This window comes from Lepus europaeus, chromosome 10 (assembly GCF_033115175.1).
Source record: "Lepus europaeus isolate LE1 chromosome 10, mLepTim1.pri, whole genome shotgun sequence".
NCBI classification, from domain to species: Eukaryota; Metazoa; Chordata; class Mammalia; order Lagomorpha; family Leporidae; genus Lepus; species Lepus europaeus.
This window is the reverse complement of record NC_084836.1, coordinates 104,599,354-104,619,340: the sequence shown is the minus strand read 5'-3', so window position 1 is coordinate 104,619,340 and position 19,987 is coordinate 104,599,354. Positions and strand designations below refer to the sequence as shown.

Genomic DNA, 19,987 nt, shown 5'->3' with positions numbered 1-19,987 from the left:
CGCTGTGACACTCGGACCTCACGACAACCTGGGCCCGTCCTCATCTGACGAAGCTGAGGCCACGGAAGTCTCGTCTCTCCTCTTGCTGCAGCCCGGCTCCCACCGCTGACTCAGACACGCGCCTGCCTGACTTTTGTCTTGCTGTTTCATCCTCTTCCTTTTCTACCCCCAAACTCATTCACTCTGCAACACCCAGCCCCAAGAACCCACAAAAGATCCCGCCTCTGCTGGCCAGCAGGAGCATCGCTACCTTTCGTGGTCTCACTCTCGCGCACCAGGAAGGTCCCTCTTGGGTTTTCTGCGTTGAGCAGTAACCGCTCTGACTCCCGCCTGGTAATCTTGCCGAAGTACCACCTGGGGAGGGAGGGACGAGCGGTGAGCAGTCCAGTTTCCGCCAGCCTTGGGCCCCTCAACCTCACCCAGCAGTCCAGGAGCAGTGGTGAGCAGACGCCCAGGAAGATACTCACTCCTCGGCCTGGATGGAGTCGGAGGGTGCCACGTAGTTGCTGGGGATGTAGCCGGTCTGTCCCGTGCTGAGCGAGTGGGCCAGCCACCAGTCTCCCTCCCTGCACAGGGGAGAGCACGGAGCCGAGGGAGCCGTCAGCAGCCAGCCTGGGGCCTCTGGCTTCCTGCAGCGAGTGAGGCTAGGACCAGGGGAGCTCTCGCATTGCCCCATGGAGCTGGCCTGCAGCCCGCCCCCCCCCCCCCAAGGCCAGAAGGCAGCCAGGGTCTCCGTGCACGGGGCGGCGGCCAGGCCTTTCAGGAGGGCGCTCCTGGTCCTCAGGGGCAGGCAACACTGGAACGGGAGAGAAGGCTCCGCCAAGAGGAATGTCAGGTTCCACCCTCCGAGTCTTCCCCAGCCCTGAGGTTCAGAAGCCAGACGCCAGGAGCTGGGGAGACCTGGGTGCAGGCCGGGGGGCGCCCTTAGGGGCAACCTAGGCCCCACCCTGCAGAGCAGAGCGGCGCTTGCCTGTCACAAACCATGGCTCACGCCTACAGGGTCCTTGGCCGCAAACTACAGGTCCCTCCTGCAGCCTACCCATCTGCCACGGGAAACTGAGGCCAGAGGGGGCAGCGACTTGCCCAAAGTCACACAGCGATCTCGTCAGAGGGGTCAAGGTGGTACAGCCCACTGCCCAGGCCCCTTCTGTACTAACTGCCCCAGGAGGAGGAGGAAGAGGAGGAGAGGAGGACGGGGACAGGGGCAGGAGGGGCTCCTGGCGTGGTCGGGTCCCCCGGGGCCTGGGGAGGGGGAGAGAGGCGGAAGTACCTTTGCAGCCATCTGAATGTGAACCAGGTCTGGCTGGAGCGGGGGTCCAGAGACACAGAGGAGGGAGGAGAAAGCGAGAGCCCGACGGGAGAGAAGAGGCAGAGATGGGGGTGGTGAGCGGCAACGAGTGGCAGAGAGAGCGAGGGAGGGGGCAGAAGAGCCAGGCGGGGCTGGGGACAGAGACTGGGACAGCCGCAGAGGCCTCGCATCCAAAGCAACCCACAGGGCAGGGGAGGGGAGGGGAGGTCGATGGGCAGGGCAGCCCGGGGACTAGGGTTCAGCCCCCATCCTATTCCCACTGTACAGATAGGAAGACTGAGGCCAGGGAAGCAAAGCGCTCTGCTCAAGGTCACACAGCCAGGCCCAGCGGAGGAGGATCCCTCCCTACAGGGTGAGGAAGGACCTGACAGTCTGCTGAGCTCTCGTCAGTACAAGGCTGTCGTGGACGTCACCTTGGCCCTGAGCAACACCGGCAGGATGTGCCCACCGCCGCCGCCACACAGAGATACAGAGGCCCCTCGCCTGCAGTCACACGGTCTCCACTCGAACCAGGACCCTAACTCCCGGCTTCTCTGAGCTGCCCCTGGCCATACTCTTCGGCCCATGTTAAAGATGGAGAAGTTGAGGCCAATGCGGTGGGGGAGGGACAGGGCATTTGATGCACTAGTAAAGACACCACTTTGGGACGTCCACATCTTGTATCTAAGTGCCCAGGTTCAAGTCCCAGCTCCACTTCCGAGTCCAGCTTCCTGATAATGCACCATTGTGGGCGGCAGCAGCTGATGGCTCAGGTGACCGGGTCCCTGCTACCCACAGGCAAGACCTGGATGGAGCTCCTGGCCCCTGCTACCCACAGGGGAGACCCGGATGGAGCTCCCGGCCCCTGCTACCCACAGGGGAGACCCGGATGGAGCTCCCAGTCCCTGCTACCCACAGGGGAGACCCGGATGGAGTTCCCGGCCCCTGCTACCCACAGGGGAGACCCGGATGGAGCTCCCGGCCCCTGCTACCCACAGGGGAGACCTGGATGGAGTTCCCAGTCCCTGGCTTCGGCTCAGCCCAGCTCTAGCTGTTGTGGGCATTTGGGGAGTGAACTAGCAAATGGAAGATTTCTATCTCTACCTTTCAAATAAATAAAAATGATAAAATTTTTTAGAAAGACAGTACCAGGCCAGAGGACTCTCTGAGGAGCCATGAAAGGGCAGCGAGCACCCCAGGCCCCGGGAAGCCCCGTGTGTGGAGCAGGGTATAGGGGCTGGCCTGGCTGGGGCTGTGCAGCCTTGCACAGCTGTGTGACAGCTGCTTGCACACTCAGCTGGGTGTGAAGCTCTGGAGAGTCTTGAGGGAGGAGAGGGCCCCAGAGGAAGGGGCAAAGCCCCCTCCAGGGAAGGGACCTTTGGGAGCCAGAAACCACCACCCTCCTCCCTCTGTGCACCTGCGGGGGTGGGGGCTTGTCCATCTGCCCCAACTGCAAGGAAGGCAGGCAAGGCCCCACCCCCAGCTGGGGAAACCAGGCCTGAGAACTCAGAGCAGAGACACAGCACACAGCCAGAGGAGACCAGCACTTTCTTTGTAGAGCTGGGGAAACTGAGGCACGGAGCAGGCAGCGTGACTTGGTGGCAGGGTGGGCGAGGAGCAGGGCCTGAGTGTCTGCAGCCAGACTCGGCTCCCATCCTCCCAGAGGCTGGGGCAGCAGGAGGGCAGCACCAGGACAGGGCCAGGTCCAAGGTCATAGGCTACAAACGAGACCACTCAACAAGGACAGTCTGCAGGCTGGTGGCCTCGGGGTGTTAGGCCGGCAGGGGCCAGGGCCCCGGCAATAGGGCAGGTCAGCAGACACCACCAGGACTCCCCGAGGAGAGTTTGGGGCTGCCCAGTCCAGGGTGGGGTGGACAGCTCAGGGGTGAGGCCTGCCCCCCCCCCGGCCCCCAGCTCTCTAGCTGCCTGAGCCCAAGAGCAGGTGGCCCTGGGTGCCACCCTGGCTCAGGCCTCAGCACCCTCTGCCACACCCCCAAGGTCAGTCAGGCCTCCCGCTGAGGGCACTAGCAGTTCTCAGCCTGCATGAGCTGTCAGTGTCTTGATTTGGCTGAAAAAAATAGCAATACAGAAAAGCACTAAATGTACCTCTAGGGTACCCCTCCCTAGTCTCCAAAATCTCTTTAGAAACCAAAGCAGTGGGGGCCGGCGCTGTGCTGCAGTAGGCTGAGCATCTGCCTACAGTGCCAGCATCTCATATAGGCGCTGGTTTGAGTCCCGGCTGTGCCACTTCCAATCCAGCTCTCTGCAGTAGAAGATGGCCCAAGTCCTTAGGCCCCTGCACCTGCGTGGGAGACCTGGAAGAAGTTCCTGGCTCCTGGTTTCATCTGCAGCCATCTGGGAATTGAACCAGCGGATGCAAGGCCTCTCTCTCTGTCTCTCCCTCTCTGTCTGTAACTCTACTTCTCAAGTAAATAAGTGAGTCTTTAAAAAAAAGAAAGAAAGAAGCCAAAGCGGCGCAGTCGCCACCAAGGATTCGCATGGAACCCTGAGTAAGTGCCCATCAGCCCATCGGTAAGGAGGAAGTCGTGTCACAGCATCTCCCTCACAGGCGAAGTGTGCAGAGACCCAGCCCCATGCAAGCCCACGCTGCGGTCATCCACCGAGCCTCGGCTTGCCTCCCTGTGGCGAGGGCGTGTCAGTCCCCATCTTGCAGTGACAGGGGTCTGGCAGGCTCAAACCCGCCTCTGTGTCTGCCAAGGGCCAGGTGGAGCTGCTCCTGCAGCCCTCACAGGTCCAGTCTGGCCAGGACACCAATCCGAGCCCAGCAGAAGCAACAGCGACACTGACTTATCAGGCTTTGGGTTCTGCACCCAGTGCCTTCTCTGGGGCCTGGGCGGGAGGGGGGACAGAGGAGATGGCCCTGGGTCAGGGGCCCTGAGCCACGATCTTGTCCCCATGGGCCCTCGTTGACCCCAACCTGTGTGGCTAAGCTGGTGTACACCAGTGGCAAAGGGGTGGGAGGGGTGGCTCCAGACTCTAGGATATGATGCCAGAGCGGGTAAGGACAGTCACTCTCGGGGGCTGATGGGACTGGTCAGGGAGGCACCCTGGGGACCACAGCCCTGCTGGGCAGCCAGGAATGGCCCAGCCTGAGCCCCACACCCCATGGCCGAGGCTGGCAGAGCCAGAGCTGGGCAAGGCCAGGCAGACCGGTGCGGCTGCAGGGCCGCAGGTGTTAAGGGCAGGCTGTGGGGGAATATGAAGTGGGGGTCCTGGGGGCTCTGACAGCCTGAGGTGCCCCTGCCCCAGGGACTGTTACCTGCTTCCCAGGGCCTGCTGGGAAGCTCCCCCTAAAACATGCTGGAATTCGGGGGGAGGGACAGCTCAGGGTTGGGGCGGTCAGATTTCAGACCCAGGGGACTCTGTGGGACCCAGGAAGCAAAGATCTCGGGCCAGTGGGCAGCTCATCCTGACAGCAACCCGGACCCCGACATGGCAGCACGGAGCATCCCTCACTCAGACAGCAAGGGTGGGGTGGGGCGGGGCGGGGGAGGGCTACAGCCATGCAGGGAGGTCCCTGGGCCCATACATCCCTTTCTCCTCTCCCTCCAATGCCAGCCCCAACTCTGCCCGCACCTGACCTCTAAGCCCAGGGGCAGCTGCACACTGGGACAGCAGGAAGGCTCCTGACCCGCCCCACCCACCCCAGGGCCTCCCACTGCTCCCTGGGGCTTCCCATGCAGGAGACCCCACCACTTCCACCCTGGGGAGACCCAGGCAGAGAGGCAGAGGCTGGGCCGAGGAGGGAGGGGGGCTGCCGCTGGCGTGGGGGGGCTCCCCAGCCTTGCCGGTCTCCTCCCCTTTGCCCCAGCTGTGACCCGAGCCCCATCCACCCACCCACCAACCATGCATCAAAGCCACAGCCCGGTCTCCCTCCCTGCACCCTCACCAAGGCCTCCCCGGCTCAGGCCCCTCCCAGCCCTGCTTCTGCTCACTGTGTGACCTCGGGCCTCAGTTTGCTCCTCTGTAAAGTGGAAGAAATGAGCGCTCTGTTCTCAGGGCTCTGGAGGACCCAGAGAAAGTCGTGCAGCTTCGAGCACTGCGGGCGGCCCTGCCTCTCGCCCAGAGCACGAGGAAGCGGCCACTTTTGCACGCTGACACCGGCCGGCTGGCCGGCGCCCCACATACCAGGTGGCAGGCGAGGCGGGAGCCCAGAAGGAGGCAGCTGGCAGCAGCCCTGGGGAGCTCCCGATTTGGGGGTGGGGGACATGCAAACAGCTAGTCAGAGTGGAGCCCCCAGACCGAGGGAGGGTAGGAAGCCCCTCCCCCCAGGAGGCAGTGGGTGCCCGATTCCAGTCCTGGCTCTGATGACTGGTAGCTGTGTGACCTTGGACAAGGGTCTTCACCTCTCTGAGCCCCAATGTCCTCGTTCGCAAAACGGAGCTGCCGCCCCCGCCCCCCCACCCCCCGCTGCAGCCCAGCACCTGGCACCACGTTCCCCCCTGCCCCTCTGCACGGGCAGTCCTGCTTGGGACCTCGAGGGGTGGAGAGGAGCTCGGCAGGCAGTGAGGGGATGGCGTGCTACCAGCAGAGGGGTCAGCACGCAGCACGCACAACCCAGCGGGACCCTCTGGGATCAGTGGGCGCCGAGCCTCAGCCAGGCCTCCAGGACGCCGCAGGCTCCGCTTCCCTCTCCCCTCCACAGCCCCGGCCTTCTGCAGCCATGAAGCCCTGTCCGTCCCACCTTGCACCTGCACCTTGCAGCCTGCTTCCATGGCTCAGGGACCTGGCGCCCTGGCTGGGGCTGGCTCGGGGCCACACCCTGGCTCCAGGAGGTGGGGACCAGGCCTCATTGGCCCAGTGCCCTGCATGCCACTGGCATTCAGCGTGGCCTGGGAGCCACGGTGGGGAGGGGAGGGAGCAGGAAGGTGGGCAGGGAGGAGGTGTGTGATGGGCAGGCTAAGGGGAGGAGGGCCCACTGGGACCAACGGGGCGGAGGACAGGCGGGGGAAGCCGAGGTGGACCAGCAGGGAGGGGAGCCTGGGCCCAAGCACATGCAGGCAGCAGCCACGCCCACCCTCTGCCAAGCAAATACACACCTGACATCCACCTTCCTCCTAAGGCCAGCGAGAGAGAAGCAGAGAGAGGGAGAGACTGAGAGTGCGCTGGGGACAGGAGGGCAGCGGGGACACCCAGGCAGCAATGCGGCAGCCCCTGAGGGGGACCCTCCCCAGCCCCACTGGGAGGCGCCCCAGGGTCCTCTGGAGGGGGAGGGGCACCCACGTGTTGTTGACGATCTGCAGCCGCTCCCCCTTCTTGAAGGACAGGTCGGTCTCCGTCCGGGACTCATAGTCGTAGAGGGCCACGAAGGTGGTCACCCCGCCTGCAGAGAGGGCCAGCCCAGGGATGCTGTGTCCTTGCTCAGTGCACCCCCTGGTGGTGCTGGCTCACAGAGCAAGCAGCCCCAAGGACAGGCCCTTGAGCACACAGTAGGTGCTCAAGGAAAAGCTGTGGGCTGCAGGAGCCAGGGTACAAGGGAGCCCACCCTTGGGTCACTCTGTTCCTCCCTGGAGTGACTCAGGGTGCTGCAAGGGGCCTGGGGAGGTCCTGGCTGCAGGATCTGTCCCCTCTGAGAGGCCCCTCGTCCCTCCGTGTCACTAACAACCTCCACCTCTACATCCCCCTGGGGTCTCTCCGACCCCTAGCAGCTCACACACTGCCCAGGGGGTTCTGTCCTCTGCACTGCTTGGACCCTAGTGTCCCAAGAGCCCTTGGCACATCCTAGGGCTCCACCAGTTATTTCTTGCATAGATTGGTGTGTGTCTGTATCAGAGGCTTCAAGCCTGCCCACCGCCCTGGTGCTGATGGGCACTGGGGCCCAAGTCTCCAGCTGGGTGTGTCTGTCCTGGGTGTGCCCTCGGTTGGGCTCCCACCTGCACATGCATCCCAGTGTGCAGCTGCTGTGTCTGCCCTAGCTGGCAACCTCTCCGCTGGGCAGGTGTACAAGTCCCAGCTGAGGATGGGTGTGGCTCCACCTGAATTCGCTGGCTAAGAGTGCACGTGTTTATGTACCTCGTGGGTGCTTCAAAAAGTTCATAGAAAATGAACTAGAAATTAACACTAAGGAGCAGGTGTTTAGACTGGCAGTTAACATGCCGCACTCCGCATCACAGTGCCTGGGTTCAGTTTCTGGCTCTGGCTCCTGAGTCCAAGATCCTGCGAATGTGCACCCTGGGAGGCAGTCGGGATGGTTCAGATAGTCGGGTCCCTGCCACCCACGTGGGAGACCCAGGCTAACTTCCTGATTCTGCCTCTCCCAGCTTCAGTCCAGCTTCGGCCACTGTGGCCATTTGGGGGGGTGAACCAGCAGATGGGACATATCTGTCTCCCTCTGCCTCTCAAGTATACAAATAAAAAAAATTCTTTAACATATTTGTTGCAAAAATGTTTGAAACCTATAAATATAATAGGTCTTTAAAACCTCATGGGAGATGCAAATTATGAAAAAACAACACGCAAATTTCAAAACTCCTGGAATTCTAGTTTTCCATGAACCTTTGAAGCGCTGTCTCCTGCTGAGGCTGCCATACCCGCAAGGCGCCAGCAGAGGGCGCAGGGGCGCATCTGGGAGCTGGGCCTGGCGTCCCGGACCCGCTGCTCCCTTGGAACCCGCCCGCCCACCTGGCCACCACCCCACCCTCCCACCCCCCCGTCTTGCCCAGCTCCTTGTCTCCTGGACCCCTGGGGCTCGGGTCCCTGTGCTGCCCCACACGAGCCTCTCTGCAGGGAATCCAGCCCGGGGCAGTGGAGGGCGAGGAAGCGCCCCCCCACTCCTCCCCCCCCCCCCCCGCAGCCCTGGACAGTAAGGCCAGACCCTCCCCCTTCGGGGAGGGGGCGGGCGCGGCGAGGAGGGACAAGGGCAGCCCGGCCCCTAGCCCTGCGCACTGACCAGCCAGCGGCCCGGCCCTCTGCGGGGAGGTGACGGTGTCCGAAGAGTTGAAGCCCCCGAAGAGTTTGGGCTCGGCGGCGGCAGGGGCGAAGGCTGCGCTGGGGCCGCGGTGGCCGTCGGCGGAGGCCGGCTTGTTGGGGGTCTGCGTGCTGGGAAAGGCGCCGCCGGCCCCTCCGTGGGCGCTCTCGGCCGGCTCCAGGCTGCGGCGCCGCTGGCTCGCGTCCCTGGGCTTGCTCTTGCTGCTGCCCATGGTCCTGGCCAGGATGAGAGGGGGCCCTGGGTGGAGTAGCGAGAGGGACCCCCGCTCGGTCTGCGGGGGGAAACTCAGACCCAGAGAGAAGGACCGGCCTCCGGGGCGCGTGCGCCTCCGCCTCAGGTTCCTCATCTGAGAAGGGCACTAAGGGTGGCTTCCTGGGGACAGGGCCCCGTGCAGCCCTGGCCTGCCCCATCTCCCCCAGCCCTCCTGAGGGCCCGCCCTCCTGAGCAGGCAGCTGGCACGCAGGTTTGCTGAATGAATATTTGACTGACGGAGAGTCTAACCCGAAGAAAGGTGCTAAGAGGTGTGAAGAGGGGCCGGCTGGGAGCCCACTGCAGCCAGGGGCCTTTGCACACGCCTGCGCCGCGCTGACCACTTCACCAGGCTCCTCAGCCCGAAGGTGGCCCCCTGGGAAGCATCTCCCAGCCCCACTCCCTGGGCCCGGCCCCCCGGCTCCTGGGCCTGGGTTCCCATTGAACGGCGCACAGCTGTGCTCAGCGGATGGCTGAATGGCTGCGGGAGCCGTGGGAGAAGAAGCCAAGAACTCAGAAGTCCGGACCGGGAAGGACAGCCCAGACCGAGCTGGAAACCCCTCCCTGCCTCCCGCCTCCCGCCCTCACCTGTCCCAGAGGCTCTGGGGTCTTGGCCTTGGACTGGAGGCCCAGCTCCGCCTCTCCCGCTCTGTGTCTCCAGGCAGGTCACTTCCCCGTTCTCATCTGCAAATCAGAGAGACAGGCTGGGTTAGGGGGGAGATGCTACCGGCTGCCACCCCCGGGGCCACTCCCCATCAGGCCGGAGCCGCCAGGACCAGCGACCTCACCATCACCCTCCGGAAGCATTCGTGGGCGATAGTGAGGCTCTGGGGCCAGGCTATGCCCCGGCCAGCTGTGTGACCCCGGGCACCTGAGCTAGCTTCTCAGCGCCCCGTTTCCTCATCTGTAAATGATGGGGACCGAGGCGCTGTCACAGGCCACCTGTCATGTCAGCGTTACTGACATGGTGATCCCGGACACCCCAGTGAGGGGACGTCCTATTATGCCCCAAGGGCGCCTACAGGCCCGGGATGGGTCGATTGTCCTCCAAGACCCCCTCAATAAGGAAAAGTCCCCCTGACTGGATGGGGCCTCGGGCAAGGCTGTTTGCCCAGGGCACGAAGCCGGGACCTCCCGGCAGCCATCTGTGGGCCACAGGCTGCTGGGCTGCACAATGGGGGTGCAGCCCGCATGCCCCCCGGAGACCACTGGCTCAGAGAACATGGGGCTGAGGAGGCCCTGGCGGACGGCAGACCTGCTCCACAGCCCGAGGGGTCACTGGGCCCCCAGTTTCTACGGCAACCCATTCCACTGAGGCCACAGTACCCATCAGAAGTCTTTGGGGTCCCAAAGGACCTGCTGACCTGGTTATCCACAGCCCCAGACCAGCCCACTGCACCCCTGGGGCAGCACATTCAACCCCTGCTAATCACCACGGGGCACACAGAGATGAACCGGCCAGGACCTCGTTGGACTTTGAGAGGAAATAAAACTTCCAAAAATATCTTTGAAAAAAAAAAAAAGTTGTCAAATATAAGAGGAACTATCCAAGAGCCCAAACTTTCTTTAGAGCAAACCACGGTGGGGGAAGAGTGAGCTCCCCGCCACGGGAGGGAATCAAGGACAGAAGAACGGGGGAGGGAGCCCGGGCAGGGCCGTGAGGGTACTTCAGCACCAAGAGCTCGTGGGTGCCCTCCTGCAGTGGAGGAGACAGAGCCCCCAGCCCCTAAGCTCTTGCACTCACCAAGAACAGAGCTCCCCACTGCCCCCCACCCCACCCCAGGCCTTTAAGACACCGCTGAGTGCAGCCTGCGTTGGCTTAGGGCTGTTGCTGTTTCCTGGCTGACTGACTGCACGGCTGAGGCGCACCTGCGGACGGCTGGGGGCCGTGGCAGACCTCCTGGGTCCAAATCCCTGCCCAGCCAGTCCAGTGATGGGCTCCGAGCCTCAGCTGCCTCCTCTATCATGCCCCCCATCAGGGGTCCTGCTGGGAGTCTGTGAGGGAGGCCCCAGGCCCGCTCCGGGCAGCACGGCACCTGCCAGGCCTCAGGTCTGGGGTGACTTTGCTCACCAGCTACAGCAGATGCCCAGGAAACAAAACGCCCCCTGGTCGCCTCCCCAGGACCACTGCGGGGGCGGGGCTGGCGGTCTGCTCCCAGCCTGCTGCAGACCCTGGAGGCGGGGCCTGGCACCCACCTGAGGCTTTAGGAATACCCACAGGACAGGGCACACCCACGTAAGTCACTCCGTGTCCTGTTCCACGGAGCGGAGACCACACCTGGCTCCTGCCTGCCTCCTGCTCCAGGCCCAGACCTGGCACTGGTGCTCCGAGCTCTCTGCAAACTGCCTGCAGGCTCACCCAGGAGGCAGAGACACTAGCCGTGTCCTTTTTTCCAATTGATGAGTTCCAGAGAGGTAGAGGAACCTGCCTGAAGTCACACAGCTTGGGTGAGAGTGAAACGGAGTGGGGCCAGTGAGAATCGAGGTGTTCCATGAGGTCCAGGGGGAAATGCATGGGCCCACCTCCTGCTCTCAGCCTCTCTCTGCAGAGCAGCCAGTGGCCCCTGGCAGGTGGCCCAGCCCTGCTCCGAGGTGTCAGCAAAGCAGAACATACGAGAGGAAGGGTGGTCCCATTTAGGGTGGGGCCCGGTCTCAGCGGGGCTGCTGGCAGAAAACCTCCCAGTCCAGGCCCGAACGCCGAGTCACCGTGAGTTGCCCATCTGACAAGGGCCAACCCCCGGCATCTCTTCCGCCACTTGCACGCTCCGAGGTAAAGATAGATCCTCGGGGAAGCAGTGGGGCGCTGGCCCGGACACGCCCCTTTCCTCCGGGGAGCCGCTCCTGACCACAGGCTCCACGACCTCTGCCCCGCCAGACACGGTGATGCGCGCCTGGCTCCCTCCGCTGAGTCTCCCCGGCCACTCGCAGCGGCCCCTGCTCGGTCACTCACCAGCGAGCTGAGCGCTGCGCTGGGCCCTGCTCCTTCCGGCCCGAGACAAATGAACCCCAACCTTCACCGGGCTCGTTCTCTGTTCTCTGGGCCTGGACACGGCATCGTGGCCGCTGCGTGTGAACCGCACGGACACCAGGGGCCTCGCCGGTCCATCCGTCTCCAGCAACAAGCTCCATGCTGCCCCATGGGGAGCTGGGGACACGGGCAGGACACTAGCCCTGGCTTCAAGAGGACCACCCTGCCAGGCCCCGCCCCCGCCCCGCCCCCAGGGGACTCAGGGTCCTGTGTCAAGAGCTCCGCCCAGTTCCTTCACCTGGAACAAGGGGACACTCGCGCTCTGACCTCACGAGGCTGCAGGAGCGTTGTGTGGGATAATGCAAGCAAAGGTGTGGGGCGGTGCCTGGCACATGACAAACATGCGCTACTAAGATCTCTACAAAGAAAACTGGTGCTTTTTTACCACTAATTTAGCTGAAAGACAGAGAGACAGAGATATCTTGCACCCACTGGTTCACTTTTCAAATGCCTGCAACAGCCAGGGCCAAGCCAGGAACTCCATCCAGGTCTCCCACGTGGGTGGCAGGGACCCAAGCACTTGGGCCATCCCCAGCTGCCTCCCAGGATGCATCAGCAGAGCCAGACCCGAACCCAGGCACTCAGATATGGGGTGCAGGCATCCCTCGCCACATCCTAGCCACTGCACCAAACGCCCGCCCGAGAAAACCGGTTTGTATGTGAATGTGTACGGGTGCACATGCGTGCTCGGGAGGCTTAGAGAAAGTTCTGGAAGCATTCCCAATTCTCCGTGTCTCATCCAAAAGGCGTGGGACAGAGAAAGGAAGATCCCTTTTTCACTTTCTATTCTGTGTCAACTGACATTTAGAAATTACTTTGTCATGACTTTTTTTTTAATGAGACTTAAAAAATAATTTTTTTTGAGAACTTCCCGTGATCCCCTGTGCCTGAGGCCTAACCCCCTGCTCTGCACGCAGCCGTCCAGCCAGCCTTGGCCTTCACTCGCTCCCCGCCCGAGCAGCACAGCCCTGTCTCCCACCTCCTGCACACAGACGCCCACAGCCCACTGCAGCCCACCGCGCAGCTTCCCGGCTACTCTCCCGGGGGCGGCGGGCGGGACAGGACTTTGGAAGCTGGAAGCAGGGACCCCAGTGCTGACTCCACTGCTCCCAAGCAAAAACCTCCCTGGGTAAGTCACTCCGCCCCTCGCTTTCCCTGTCTTTGAAATGGGAGTACGGGGCGACACCCTCATCCCTTATGGGACTACTGGGCTCCATCCCCGGCTCGGCCTCCTGATCCCGCCTCCTGCTGATTCAGATCCTGGGGGACAGGGAGGAGGACTCAAGTCACTGGGCTCCTGCCACCCCCGTGGGAGACCCGGATTGTGTTCCTGCCCGGCCCAGCCCCGGCTGCTGGAGAGTGAACCAGCGGACAGGAGCCTCTGTCTCTTTGCCTTTCAAACAGACACAGTTAAGATGGGGAAACAAGGAACCTAACGTCTGGGCCTGGAGAGCCCACGCCCGGGAAGCGGGCAGCAGTGGGAGGCAGGGCCCCGGGGGCCACGCCCGGAGCTGGGCACTCCACGCGCGAGCCAGAGGAGCCGGGGAAGCGGCGGGCGGCGCGGCCCCGTGTCCCCCAGCCGTGGGAGCCGGCCACGGGGGGCAGTGCCTGGCCCACAGGGAGCGCCCACCAACACAGGAGCTGGGGTCCTCGCGGGGCGCGGAACCCCGGCCTGTCCAGTCCCAAAGTCTACACTGTCACCAGACCTGCGCCGGGGGCTGGCGTGGTGACGCCTTCAGAGGCCACCCCTCCGGGAGGAAGCCCGCCAAGACCCTGCGCGTGTCCCCCCACGTTCCCGCGATGGCGCCGGAGGCCAGGCCTGGGAGGGCCCAGGTGACAGGGCCAGCGCCCGGCAGGGAGACCGGACACCGGGCGGGGAGCGGGCTCTGTCCCTGAGGGCACGGCCGGGAGGCGGCCACCTGCGGCACCAGGCGCACGCCACGCGCCGCCCGCCACGCGTCATAGGTCACGCGCCACGCGCCACACGCCACGCCACACGTCATAGGTCACGCGCCACGCACCACGTCACACGCCGCACGTCGCCCGCCACACACCACGCGCCACACGTAGCCCGCCACAGGCCACACGTCGCCCGCCACAGGCCGCACGCCACACGCCGCACGCTGAGCCTACCGGTGCCTTGTCAGCCCAGGCCCGGGAATGCGGCCCGTGTCGCCGCCCCGCGCTCAGTGCAGCAGCCCACAGGGACTGCGCATGCGCCCGCCGTCCGCCCGCCCCGGAAGTCACGTGCCCGTGCAAGCCGCCAGGAAACAGAAATGGAGGGAACAGAACGGAGCCTGACACGGGAGTCGGCGTGGATGTGGATGGGGAGAGCCACGCGACGCCACCGGAAAACCACCAAATAGCAGAGGAATAAAGTCCAGAGGCAGGGGATTTTTGAAAATCGACAATGTATCTATTTACCAGTAGCCAGCAGGAAACAACGGGAAAGAAAGCTTAGCATTATAAAATTATCAGCTGGGGCCGGCGCTGTGGCGTAGCAGGGAAAGCCGCCGCCTGCAGTGCCGGCATCCCATTTGGGCGCCGGTTCGAGTCCCGGCTGCTCCACTTTTGATCCAGCTCTCTGCTGTGGCCTGGGAAAGCAGTAGAAGATGGCCCAAGTGCTTGGGGCCCTGCACCCGCGTGGGAGACCTGCCTGGCTCCTGGCCTCTGGCCTCTGGCCGCGGCCTGGCTCAGCCCTGCCGGTTGCAGCTGGGGAGTGAACCAGCGAATGGAAGACATTTCTCTCTCTCCCCCCTTCCCTCCCTCTGTAGCTTTGACTTTTAAATTAATAAGTCTTATAAAAAATAAACAAATACATAAAAACAGCAGTTATTTCTAAATCAATGTAGAAACCCTCGGCAGGTTCCCTTTGCGCCAGGCGAGTTGACGTGTAAACTCAGAAGCAAGGGTGCGTGGGTGAGACTGACCAGCACAATCCCGGAGAGAACAGCACCGAGGAGGAAGCGGGCCAAGCAGACGGCTCAAAGCCACGGCCGCTGAGGCCGCGTGATACCGGCTCGGACACACGGCAACGGAAGGGAAGAGCGGCCAGTGTCCGGCGGTCCGGTGTGTAACGAAGGGGCCATTTCAGACCAGGCAGGAAAAGGTGGAGGCTTTCAAGACGACGCTGATCTGCCCCCGGAGACGCAACGGGCTGAGTGCAGGTCTCGCTCCCTCGGGAACACATCCACACCAGCCAGATAAAACCACAGCGACAGAAACCGTAGCGTCCCAAGAAGGGAAGGAGGCCACGCATTTTTTATTATTATTATTATTATTATTAGATGCTCGAACCATCGCTCTGTCTGCACAGCTCAGTACACGCCGAACCCCAGCTCAGAGCAGACAAGCCATGCGTAACTTCATCCAGACAGGAGCTGGCTTCTCCCTAATAGTGCGCTCCCGCCAAGGAAGCCAAATGCCCCCGGACAGTTCCCCGGGCGGGGTAAACGCAGAGAAAGCTCCGGGCCCCCGCAGACAGGTGCACTCCTCTCCAGTGCGTGTGGACCGCGGGCCACGCGGAGCACGGCTCCGACCGCCACGGCCTGCAGTAAGACGCCGGTGACGGAGAAATCCGCGACCTCCAGTAGGGAAAACTCGGCCGCCCACTCCTCAATAACCGGCGAGTCCAAGACCACCCCACCGACAGGATCAGAGACGCCAGGAGGGCCAGAAACCAAGGCGGACCGCGCAGAAGCCCCCGGGAGCACCCTGTGTCCGCAGTGAGGAAGAGGAAGGGCACAGAGCGTGGTCCCGGGGCCAAGCTGCCGCTTGGGAAGCCCACACCAGAGCCTGCATGACTGCCGCCTCTGCTTCCCGCCCGGCTCCCCGCTCATGTGCCCGGCAAGTCCTGGGGACCCTGCCACCCGTGCAGGAAACCCCGATGGAGCTCCTGGCTCCTGGCTTCAGCCTGGCCCAGCCCCAGCGGTTGCGGGCATTTGGGGGGTGCACCCGCAGATGAAAGGTGTCTGTCCTCCCCTCCCCCTTTCTCTCTGCCACTCTGCCGTCCAATAAGCAAAAATAAATACATAAAGAACTTTTAAAAATTAAGAAGATCAATAACTTAACCTTCCGATTTAATTCACATTAGCAAAATCAGAGCACATCAAACCTAAGGCAGGTGAAAGAAAGGGAGTAACAAAGATTAAAGCAAAAATTATGAACGGGAAAACAGACAATAAAGAAAATCGGCAGAAGCAATAGTTGGTTCTTTGGAAAGAGCAACAAAAAGCAGCAAACCTAACCAGACTAACCACAAAGAGAAAAAAAAGAGGAAGCCTCAGATGGCTAAAACTGGGAATGACAGCAGAGACGTTAAAGAATCCAGGCAATCAGGGGCCGGCACCATGGCTTAGTAGGCTAAGCCTCCGTCTGCAGCACCGGAATCCCGTATGGGCACTGGTTCCAGTCCCGGCTGCTCCACTTCTGATCCAGCTCTCTGCTATGGCCTGGGAAAGCAGTGGAGGATGGCCCAAGTCCTTGGACCCCTGCACCCGCATGGGAGACCTGGAGGAAGCTCCTGGCTCCTGGCTCAGGATCAGCTCAGCTCCGCTGTTGCCGCCATCTGGAGAGTCAACCAGCGGATGGAAGACCTCTCTCTCTCTCTCTCTCTCTCTCTCTCTGCTTCTCCTTCTCTCCTTGAGTGACTTTCAAATAAATAAACAATCTTAAAAAAAAAAAAAAAGAAGAAGAAGAAGAAGATGGTCCAAGTCCCTGGGCTCCTGTACCCAGTGGGAGACCTAGAGGAAGCTCCTGGCTCCTGACTCCTGGCCTCAGATCGGCCCAGCCCCGACCATTATGGCCATTTGGGAAGTGTATCAGCAGATGGAAGATCTTTCTCTCTCTCTCTCTCTCTCAAATAAATAAACCTTAAAAAATAATAAAGGTAATTAAAATGGAATACTACAATAGTGCCGCACCAACAAATCAGATACCACAGAAGAAATGGCTGAATTCCTACACAAACCACCACAACCGAGAGTAGGCTGTGTGGATGAACCTACAAGGAACGAGACCCCATCACCTGCGAGGGCCCCCAAACACCCGGGGGAGAGGGAAGGCCTCTCACCCATTCCACAACGGCCACGTCACCTGACACTGTACAATCAGACCAAGAAATCTACATCAGCAGCCAAAACCCTCTGTGGAAACCGGAACACTGGAGCCAGCGGCATATGCAAAGGACCACGTGGCATCCCCCCCCCCCCATAGCTGCAGAGCTGTGGGTGCAAACACCTGAGGTTCAAAGTCATGGGAAACAAAATGCAGCCCCACCGAACTTCACGGACCTTTTGTCCTCGCCCTTATCCCCTAAACAACCCAGCGTAACGGCTCTGAACGGATCATTTACGTGACCTAGAGACACAGCCTCGAGGTGCGAACACTGCACCGGGCATCCCAGTTGGTTTAACTTCTGAATCAGCCCATGTAACGTCCGTCCCCATCAACAGGCTAAAGACAAAAACCACATCATGGTCTCAATACAGGTGAAAAAGGCATCTGGCCAAACCTAACCCCCTTCCTGATAAAAACTCTCAACAGGTGGGAACCTCCTCAGCCAGGTAAGGGGCGTGGATGAGAAACTCCAGGCTGACGGCACACGCGCCGGGGAAAGGCTGTACCCGGCCCCACTCCCGCAGCTTCCAGTCAGAGCTGTGCTGGAGGCTCTCGCCGGCCCAAGCAGGGAGAAGACGAGACAGAAGCATCCAGACGGGCCAGGAAGAAGGCAAAGCACCTCTGTTTGCAGGGAACATGATTTTGTATGCAGAAAATCCCAAGGATCCCATTGAAACCATCAGAACTAATAAACAAGTTCCACAAGGCTGCAAAGTACAAAATAGACAAACAAAAAAAAGAAACACAAAACCAAAAATTGGGTCGGGGGATCCCGTGGTGCCGTGGGTTAAACCACAGCATGGACCGCTGCATCCCATAATCACAGTGCCTGGGGCGGAGTCCTGGCTGCTCCACTTCCCATCCAGCTTCCTGCCAATGTACCCACATGGGAGACCCAGACTGAGTTCCAGGTTCAGCTGTTGAGGGCATCTGGGGAGTGAACCAGTGGGTGAAAGATCTCTCTCTCTCTTTCTCTCTTTCTCTGTCACTCTGCCTTTCGAATAAAAAAAAAAAAACTTAAAAAAAATATTTCCAGATATAAGCAATGAACAATACAAAAGTAAAGGAAATAATAATTTAGGGGCCAGCATTGTGACATGGTGATCTAAGCTGCTGGCTGCAACACCAGCATCCCAGTTAAAGACCTGGCTGCTCCACTTTCAAACCAGCTCTCTGCTAAGGCACCGGGAAGGCAGTGGAGGATGGCTCCAGTGCCTGGGCCTCTGACATCCATGTGGGAGACCCAGATGTAGCTCCGGGCTCTTGGCTTCAGCCTGGACGGGCCATTGCAGCCATCTGGGGAGTGACCCAGCACAACAGATTTCTCTCTTCCTCTCCCCCTTTCTCTCCCTCTCTCTCCATCCCTCCATCACTCTACTTTTCAAATAAATAAATCTTAAAAAAAAAATTATAACAGAACCAAAAGAAGAGTTAGGAATAAGATTAACAAAAGAAATGTAAACCTCACACTCTCGAAACTAAAAATTGCTGAAAGAAATAAATGGAAAGACTCCCATGTTCACAAATATAAAGACGGCAATGATCCCACACTCCCACAGTGACGTGTACCCTGTGCAGAATCCCTAGCGAAATCCCAGCCAGCTGCTTTACAAAAATCGACAACCAGAACTTAAAGCTCAAACGGTAAGTCAAGGGCTCAGAGCAGTCAAAACAATCTTGACAAAGAAAAAACTTGAGGATTCACACTTCTCAATTCCAAAACTTGCTGCAAAACCACAGTTATCAAGACAGCATGGCACTAGGACGAGGATCAAGTTATAAACCAGTGGAACAGGATTCAGCAGAGCCCAGAGGGACCAGTGTCATGACATAGAGGGTTAGGCCACCACCTGCAGTGCTGGCATCCCATATGGGCACCGGTTTGAGTCCCAGCTGCTCCACTTCCAATCTAGCTCCCTGCTATGGCCTGGGAAAGCAGTAGAAGATGGCCCAAGTGCTTGGGCCCCTGCACCCGTGTGGGAGACCCGGAAGAAGCTCCTGGCTCCTGGCTTAGGATCAAGCCAACTCTGGCTGGTGTGGCCACTTGGAGAGTAATCAGTGGATGGAAGATCACTCTCCCCACCCTCCCCTCTCTCCCCCCGCCTCTATCCCTAACTCTCTCTCGATAACTCTGCCTCTCAAAGTAGATAAATAAATATTAAGAGTCAGAGAGAGAGAGAGTCCAGGAACAAAGCCTCACACAGCAGTGAGCGGCCAACAAGGGTGCCGAGGCAATACAGTGCAGAAGGAAGCACCTCTCCACCCATGCGTGGGAGCCACTGGCTGTCAACCTGCGGCAGAAAGAGGCCAGTCCATGCCCTGTGCAGAGACACCACGCCCCCCACCCCGCCCAGGGAAGCTCATACCCCACAAGGCAAGGCAAGAAAGAAAGAAAAACTCCAAAGAAAATACAGGCGTAAATTTCCTGACCCCAGATCACAATGATTTCTTAGATACGACACCTAGGGCACAAAGGAAGCACACGCGCAGACTGCACTCCACCAGAATGAAGAGCGTTTGTGTTCCAAAAGACGCCATCCACAAAGATGGCGCACTGGCATCCTGGACCAGAGCGCCCCCTAGCTGTGAGGGGCACGCCGTGTGTGTGTGTGTGTGTGTGTGTCTGTGTGTCTGTGTGTGTATCTGTGTCTGTATGTGTGTGTGTGTGTCTGTGTATCTATGTTTGTGTGTGTCTGTATCTGTGTGTGTCTGTGTCTTTGTGTCTGTGTGTATATCTGTGTGTGTCTGCGTGTGTGTATCTGTGTCTGTGTATCTATGTTTGTGTGTGTCTGTGTCTCTGCGTCTGTGTGTATGTATGTGTGTATGTATGTGTGTGTCTGTGTCTGTGTGTGTCTGTGTGTATATCTCTGTGTGTCTGTGTGTGTATCTGTGTGTGTGTCTGTGTCTGTGTGTATGTGTGTGTATCTGTGTGTCTGTGTATGTGTATGTCTGTGTCCGTGTGTGTGTCTCTGTGTGTGTGTGTGTGTGTGTATGCCTTTTTCTCTCCTGCTCAAGAAAAAAAGCGCAGGCTCACCTGGTTTCAAGGCCTGGCTCTACCTCTCATCGCTGGGCGAGTGAGTGCGCCTCTCCGAGCCCTCAGGACCTGCTCTGCACAGAAGAGCCGGTGACAGTCACACCTGCAGCAGTTAGGACACCGCCCAGGACGCCGGCATCCCGGCCACTCCGCTTCCCATCCAGCCCCTACCAATGCACCTGAGAAAGCAGCCGAGGATGGCCCAAGGGCTTGCGCCCCTGCCGCACATTTGGGAGACCCAGGTGGAGCTCCTGGCTTCTGCTTGGCCCAGCCCTGGCCGTGCAGCCATTTGGGGAGTGGACCAGCAGATGAGAGACAGTC

At 60.4% G+C, this 19,987-nt stretch overlaps 1 protein-coding gene across 2 annotated transcripts in view; it reads right to left on the bottom strand.

The window, feature by feature from the left end:
• The window catches only part of SRC (SRC proto-oncogene, non-receptor tyrosine kinase), a 44,828-nt gene that overhangs the window by 8,293 nt on the left and 16,548 nt on the right, over positions 1-19,987 (bottom strand). For both annotated transcript variants that reach the window (XM_062204179.1, XM_062204178.1), the window contains 5 exons: positions 9,075-9,170; positions 8,199-8,452; positions 6,533-6,632; positions 468-566; positions 251-354 (listed from right to left, as the gene is read on the bottom strand). In XM_062204179.1, the coding sequence (XP_062060163.1) occupies positions 251-354; positions 468-566; positions 6,533-6,632; positions 8,199-8,448 (553 nt within the window). In that variant the 5' untranslated portion in view covers positions 8,449-8,452; positions 9,075-9,170. The remainder of the gene's footprint in view (positions 1-250; positions 355-467; positions 567-6,532; positions 6,633-8,198; positions 8,453-9,074; positions 9,171-19,987) is intronic.